Here is a 7160-nt window from a genome sequence, read left to right as displayed (position 1 = left end):
GTCACGTGAAAAAGTAAGTACACCCCATGTAAAGTTTTGACTTTTTCAACATATTTCAACATACAGCTATTTGATCTTCATTTCAACAATATTGAAAGATAAAGGTGATATAATATAACAAATATCATGAAACATTTACATTTTGTAGTCCATTGTATAATTTAAATAAACATAAATGCAAATTTCGCATGTGGAAAAAGTAAGTACACCCTTTAGTAAGGGCATTTTATGAGATATTTCACAAATCTGTTAACTAAATTGTTACCAAAAAATTTCTTCACCAATATGTTTGTGAAGGTGTGTAATAACATGTGTTAAAATGTTGAAGTTCAACTCCCGTGGGAAACCCAGAAAAAAAGCTGTTGAATTCGGGTACCGAAAAATTATTTTCGAGAATTTTTATTTTTTTTAATCGGCCCTTAAGTAACTTATGAGGGGTCAAATAAGGGTTTTTCATGATTCTGAGTTGATTGTTAACATTTATATTTTCACTTTTACATTTACACACAAAGTAGCTTTTATTTCACATACATATATATAGTAAGGGCATTTTATGAGATATTTCACAAATCTGTTAACTAAATTGTTACCAAAAAATTTCTTCACCAATATGTTTGTAAAGGTGTGTAATAACATGTGTTAAAATGTTGAAGTTCAACTCCCGCGGGAAACCCAGAAAAAAAGCTGTTGAATTCGGGTACCGAAAAATTATTTTCGAGAATTTTTTTTTTTTTAATCGGCCCTTAAGTAACTTATGAGGGGTCAAATAAGGGTTTTTCATGATTCTGAGTTGATTGTTAACATTTATATTTTCACTTTTACATTTACACACAAAGTAGCTTTTATTTCACATACATATATAATACTCAAGAGTTATTTCTCATTCACAATGTCAGAAGTTTCAACAGTCATTGTCTATGTCTTCTTCAGACTCAACAACATCATGACTGCAGTTTCTGCATGTAATGCCATTACAGACTCCACAGGCCGAGATGCACGTGACCCCATTCTTCTTGCAGCTGCATCGCCGGTTGCTGCAATCTCCATGACAATTACAGCTCGTGAACTGCAATAGCTCCTCAGGAGCCGTGGGGTCCAGTGTTGGAACTGGCTCATACCCATGCACACCAATTGTCCATCCATAGTCACTGGGGTTCAGAGACATGCTCTGTAGAAGGATCCAGTCCCGGGTCTGCAGGTAGGCACGGAGTGAATGTTGTGCAGCTGCACCCTCTGTTGGAGGTAGAGTCTCTGGTTTGATCACTCCTGCCGCTGCCTTCCTTGAGAACATGTTGTACCGAATTTCACCCAATGTAGTATCTCGTCCATGGTAAATGTACTTGAAAATCGCAGTACCAGCCTGAATCACTGTTTCCTTGGTGGCTTCTGTGTCAAGGAAGATGTCGATGTACTCAGCCGCGTCCCCTTCGCAAAACCTAAAAAAAAGCACCAGGTCTATGTCAAGTAAAGTATAATGTAAAACAGAAATAAAATTATTATTATTTTTAACATTTATACTATGATGACAATGATTATAATTATTATTAGTATTAGTATTATTTGCCGACGTAATAGTAGTATTATCATTATTACCTGGCAAATAGAGTTGTTTTCCCATGACCAGCGATTGCAGAAACCGTATCACACCCCGTGAAGGCGTGACAGAAGAGCAGGTAGCTCTTCTGTGTTTCGGAGAGAGATTCTTTGATCTTTCGGACGTCATAAGAGCCGTTTGATGTGGTTAAGAAGAGTGGATGGTGGCTGTCTGAGCTATGGTGCACCAGCATTACCAGCACGTCTGCATCTTCTGCCCGCACCTGAAAATATAACAACATGTACAAAGCATAATGAACCGTTCAAGAACAGATTTAACTTTTCAACAGTGTGAATTCTCTTATTTTTAAATTACCCCATCTCCCCCCGGGCTCCATCCAATAGTTATACTAACTGAAGACACAAATGGTACTGACCTCAACAGAGCCATCTGAAGCAGCAGCCAATGCCTCTCTCACAATTGAAGTGTCAGCATCATTGTCACACTGCTCCACAGTGATGTGATGTTTTCGGAAGGTTGAAGAGAGAAGGTGGATGAGCTCACTCTTGTTATGAGTGTTGTCCAGAAACTTTGCTCTTGGGGTCAAGTTGGACATATCCGGTCGAATCTGGAGATTACAGCAGGAATTCTTGGTACGCCGGATGTGGTCGTGATCTTTTGGTGATCTGCTGTAGCCATCAAAGACCACAATGATCTTCTGGGAGCAGCGGTCCAGATACTGCACGTAGCTCAGGTAACTGTTGGCGATCTCCTGCCAGGTCTGACGTTGTTCCCACTTCACCATGTAGACAAGCCATCCGCGATCAATTACGAGGGTGCAGCAGGGTTGGTTAGTCAAGTCAAGTGGATCAGTTAACGCCTTCAGGCTTGTATTTGAAAAGTCTGCCTTGTTTGCCTTGTTCATCTTCTGATCTTTGTTGCTGAACAGGGACAATGGGAAGGGAGTCAGCTCATACTGTAAGCTTGTCTCAACTGTCATATCCCGCTGGGCGAAAATGCTCAGTCGGTTGAACAACTTTAGTGAGTCAAGGTGAATCTTTTTCTCGTTGACCAAGGGAAATTTTCTTAGTGATGACAGGGCTTTTATCTTTGACTTGACATCCATGTTCGACGTCACTGACTGTCCATCCAGCTTGATCTGCATCTCCATCCCAACTTCAGCTGCTCTCTCAGCATTGACTGCGTCATCTCCAGTGCTTGTGAATCCTGTTGAGAAAGACACGAGCAACTCCTTGTCTCTATCGTTGTCGAATGGCTTGATCTCCTCAAACCATTTTAGGACAAGTTCAACTGCCTCTGCATCTCGCTTCATCTGTGTCTTGGCAAGGTCTCTGTGGACTGGAACATGTTTACTGACGTCCTCCTCCATCCGCCGGTTGACATCAGACAGGTGACTGAGGGTGAGCACCCAGCATTTGTGGCCAGAAAAACTGTTTCTCATTCTTCCTCTGCTCAGTCCACCTTGTGACTTGGCTGCCTTCATTAATGTCTGCTCAATGCAAATGTCACACCATGTGCCGGACCACTCATGACTTGAGTAACGGACAACGTGGTTCCCGTGGGCAGTGAGACGTTCTAAGGTGTCTTTGTAAGCAGGCAAAGTTTCTAGTTCCTTCATGAGTTGACAGTATAGCCGTGCGCCCTTGGCATACTGATGATGGCCTGCAGCGGCAAAGATGTGAAGCATCTTGGTAACAATGCAGGACAGATGCCCATTGTGGTCTGCAAGTCGCTCGGTTCTGATAAAGACCTTGATCACATCTACCATGTGGTGGTACTCCACCCAGAGTGCAGGTGTTCTTCCTCCTTTTGCGAGTCGTTTGAAGGTTTCTTCAAACCTTTGCTCAAACACTGGCACTACTGGGTCTGAGTGTCTGGCTCCCATCTTCCCATCAGCCACCTTCTCCATGAAGGTCTTCATGTCACCACGCTCCTCCTCAGTGAAGGCAAGTTTCATGATGTGTTGATAGATGGCTGCATCGATGAGGAGGTGAACACGGATTGCCTTGTCAAAACATCCTCCATCCATGATGTGGTTGGCTGTCGTACTTCCAGGATAGATCAACTGGATCACATCTAGTAGTCCAGAATCTTCCATGATGTTACCCATTGATCCAAGATAAGACTTCAGCAGGTGAAAACCACCCAACCTTGGAATGACGGGTAGATTTGCCTGCTTTATTATATTCACAGCCTACAGCCAAATCGGAAGATCAAAGGTCACTATAGCGACCCCAGCACGCCGTATGCACTCTTTCAGAGTGGTGAAGATGGTGTTGAGGTCATTAGGGTCTCCTTCAATAACTGGGAGGAACTCGATCTGTGTGCTCTGCTTTGCATCATTAGCATGGATTCTCTTCATCCAGCCATTCCAGTTGGAGTGTGGGAACTCAGGATCGTTGGCTTTGATCACCCACCCCGCTGCCCAGAGTGTGTCACCTGGAGTGAGGAGTGGCTGATCATGAGCCAGGGAGGAGGAAAGCTCAGCGAGGGGGAGAAACATGATCGCGTTCGTTCCTATCTGTTTCCTGTTCGTAAATGGAATAATCTTTACTTCAGTTCCTCTCAGGATCTTAACTTTGTCGAGTGCCTTCAACTTCACCCGGGGGAAAGCCGCTGTTGTCTGTGGATCTGGCAAAGGTGGTGCCGGAGAGGTGACTTCGATCCAACCCATTGAGTGAAAGGGAGTGTTTCCGTGAATAGAGACAATGTTTCAATCTATATTGTCTCCAACAAACTGAGTGACTGCATTGTTTGTTTCCCCAACCTCCATAAAGACCACCTGATCATTACTTGACAATTCACTTTCACTGGCTGGCACTTTGGCTGTCATCACTGATTGATCCTCAAGCGCAGCATCAACCGCAACCTCATCATTGATCTGTTCATCGGTTTCCTCCACAATGGTGTCAAGAGTGCCAGAAGTATCTGGAACATCATCTCCACTCCTACTATTAAGGAAGCAGTATTTGTAGTTTTGTGTCTCCGTGTAAGACTCAGTGTATCCCAGCCGGTGGAACTTGTTGAGCATCCATTTTGACCCAAATCTATGATCAAGTTGTATGGCAAGCCCCATTTGGTGTGGCAATACTCCAGACCGAGGTCGACAGGCCTAAATAAAATTCTGCCCCCAAACGGCAACTCTTTCGTCGTCTGTCTTGACAATCGGTCTCAAGAACATCTGAAGGCTTGCAGGAACAAGTGTCAGCTGACTATCGATGTCAGTCATACTGTGTGTGGTGGGGTATGACTTTGGACCTAAATCAATCAAGGCAATATCATTGGATATGAACTTGAGTGCCGTCTTTATGATCTGAGTCTTCTCATCTCCATGGTCAAGATTAGCATGATGCCCTCGCAGAATATTGTCGGTGCCATCTTTGAGACAGAGTACATCTGCCCTTCTTTCCTGTGTTGTGAAATACAAGGTGTCTTCGTATTTCTCTAGAAGTTTTATCTTTAGCCAATGCTTTGAATAAGAAAGGCTCTTCTCTGGTGACTGATCAAACTCCTGCAGCTTTTCATGGACTTGGTCCATGTTCATTACCCCATGCTCTAATTCTGAGTCTAACCATTCGCAGAATTCAATAAAAACTGCCTCTCGCTCCTCATCAATACTCCTCTGTCCTCTCTTCCTTTTTCCTTCCTCATCAGTCTTGGACAAACTGTCACCTCTCGCAAACATAAGTTTGCATCGCAAATGGTACAGTGTTTCTTCTGCTACCAAGTCGTTGATCCCTTCCAGGCGTCCAGTGACTTCAGTGCCCCAGTCATCCCCGCGACTCCGTGCTGTCTTCAGCAAGCTTGCCTTCAGTGTATCTGCAGTCAAATTATCTGGCACTCTGTATTTCTTTCTAGCTTGTGCTGGATTATTTTTGTAGAGCTGGGCTGGTTGGTTGCAAAGAATGCATACATCCTTATACAGGAGGTCAACTGACTGTGATCTTCTAGAACTGCAGCCAGTTGATGAACTGAACTCACAAGTAGTGCGTCTTCTCTTCAACTTTGATGACTCTTTCTCTGCCTTTGATGCTTGAGCTGACTTCTTGGTGGTTGCAACAAAGTTGTTGTACAGATCATTTTTACACTTCTGGTGGTACCTCAGTTTTCCTTCCTTTTGAGCCTCCTTCATACGTTCCACAACAGTAACATTTTCGACAGTTTCTGCTTGTTTCAATAAAGTTGAGTATCCCTTTGGAGTTGCCTGTATGAGCCTTTCAGCTGGTGTATCCGAGCGTGCACAGATGAAGCAATTGAGCACAGGTGGAGTAACGTCTTTATCCATATTGCTAGACTCCATGTCCTGCAAAGTAGAAAATGAGATATATTTAGAAATTATTTTTCCACAAAGGAGTGTCTGTGGTGAAATATAAATGTTAACAATCAACTCAGAATCATGAAAAACCCTTATTTGACCCCTCATAAGTTACTTAAGGGCCGATTAAAAAAAATAAAAATTCTCGAAAATAATTTTTCGGTACCCGAATTCAACAGCTTTTTTTCTGGGTTTCCCACGGGAGTTGACCTTCAACATTTTAACACATGTTATTACACACCTTTACAAACATATTGGTGAAGAAATATTTTGGTAACAATTTAGTTAACAGATTTTCATATGTTTCCTTTACTACTTGGCTCTAATAGGTGGCATGGTCCCCTTTGGCAGAAACAACCTCAAGTAGGCGTTTTTTATAACTGTCTACCAGTCTCTGACATCGACTGGGAGAAATTTTTGCCCACTCCTCCATGCAGAATTCTTTCAGCTGTGTGATGTTTGAGGGGTTTGTTGCATGCACAGCTCGTTTGAAATCCCCCCACAACATCTCGATGGGATTTAGATCCGGGCTATGACTTGGCCATTCCAGAACCCTCCATTTCTTTCTTTTCAGCCATTCCTTGGTAGATTTACTGGTATGTTTAGGGTCATTGTCATGTTGCAAGGTCCACCTTCGGTTGAGCTTCAACTTTCCGACAGATGGCCTCACATTATCCTCAAGCACCCTCTGGTACAATGAAGAATTCATAGTGGATTCTATCATGGTGAGCTGCCCAGGCCCTGATGCAGCAAAGCTGCCCCAAACCATAATATTTCCACCACCATGCTTTACAGTTGGTATCAGGTTATTGTGGTCAAATGCTGTCTTTGGTTTTCGCCAAATATGTCTTCTGGTACAAATAGCCAAATAGCTCTACGTTTGACTCATCTGTCCAGAGCACATTGTTCCAGAAGTGCTGGTCTTTGCCTAGGTGGTCATTGGCAAACTTTAGTCTTGCCCTGATGTTCTTTCTGGACAGCAAAGGTTTCCTCCTGGCACACCTCCCATGTAGATCAAATTTGTGCAGCCTCTTTCTAATGGTAGACTCGTGCACTTTGACATCAACAGTGGCAAGAGCTACCTGTAGGTCCCGTGATGACATTCTGGGGTTCTTAGAGACTTCTTTCAGCATCTTGTGGTCTGCTCTCCTGCTGAACTTGCTGGGGCCGCCTGGCCTGAACAAGTTGGCAGTTGTTTGGAATCTTCTCCACTTGTAGATGATCTTCCGGACAGTCGAATGATTGATTTCAAATTGTTTGGAGATCTTTTAAAATCCCTTCCCAGACTCT

The 7160-nt window shown here is 43.3% G+C and overlaps 1 protein-coding gene across 1 annotated transcript; it reads right to left on the bottom strand.

The window, feature by feature from the left end:
- Positions 1 to 734: 734 nt before the first annotated feature.
- LOC144891376 (uncharacterized) lies at positions 735 to 2582 on the bottom strand. The gene is made up of 3 exons (XM_078774721.1): positions 1971 to 2582; positions 1594 to 1817; positions 735 to 1436 (listed from the first exon to the last, which is right to left on the bottom strand). The coding sequence occupies exons 1-3, from the start codon at positions 2532 to 2534 to the stop codon at positions 902 to 904; spliced, it is 1323 nt and encodes a 440-aa protein (XP_078630847.1). The 5' UTR covers positions 2535 to 2582; the 3' UTR covers positions 735 to 901.
- Between the last annotated feature and the right edge of the window lie 4578 nt (positions 2583 to 7160).

Source organism: Myxine glutinosa, chromosome 3, assembly GCF_964187855.1.
Source record: "Myxine glutinosa chromosome 3, kmMyxGlut1.1, whole genome shotgun sequence".
Lineage (NCBI taxonomy): Eukaryota > Metazoa > Chordata > Myxini > Myxiniformes > Myxinidae > Myxine > Myxine glutinosa.
This window is presented reverse-complemented; position numbering and strand designations above follow the sequence as displayed.

What these genes read in the sequence shown, in the direction of transcription:
- LOC144891376 (XM_078774721.1), bottom strand. Translation starts at nt 2,534, where the DNA reads ATGACAGTTGAGACAAGCTTACAGTATGAGCTGACTCCCTTCCCATTG. An exon ending in CTTCAGATGGCTCTGTTGAG is followed by an intron (nt 1,818 to 1,970) that starts GTCAGTACCATT and finishes TTATATTTTCAG; the next exon opens with GTGCGGGCAGAAGATGCAGA. An exon ending in AAAACAACTCTATTTGCCAG is followed by an intron (nt 1,437 to 1,593) that starts GTAATAATGATA and finishes GCTTTTTTTTAG; the next exon opens with GTTTTGCGAAGGGGACGCGG.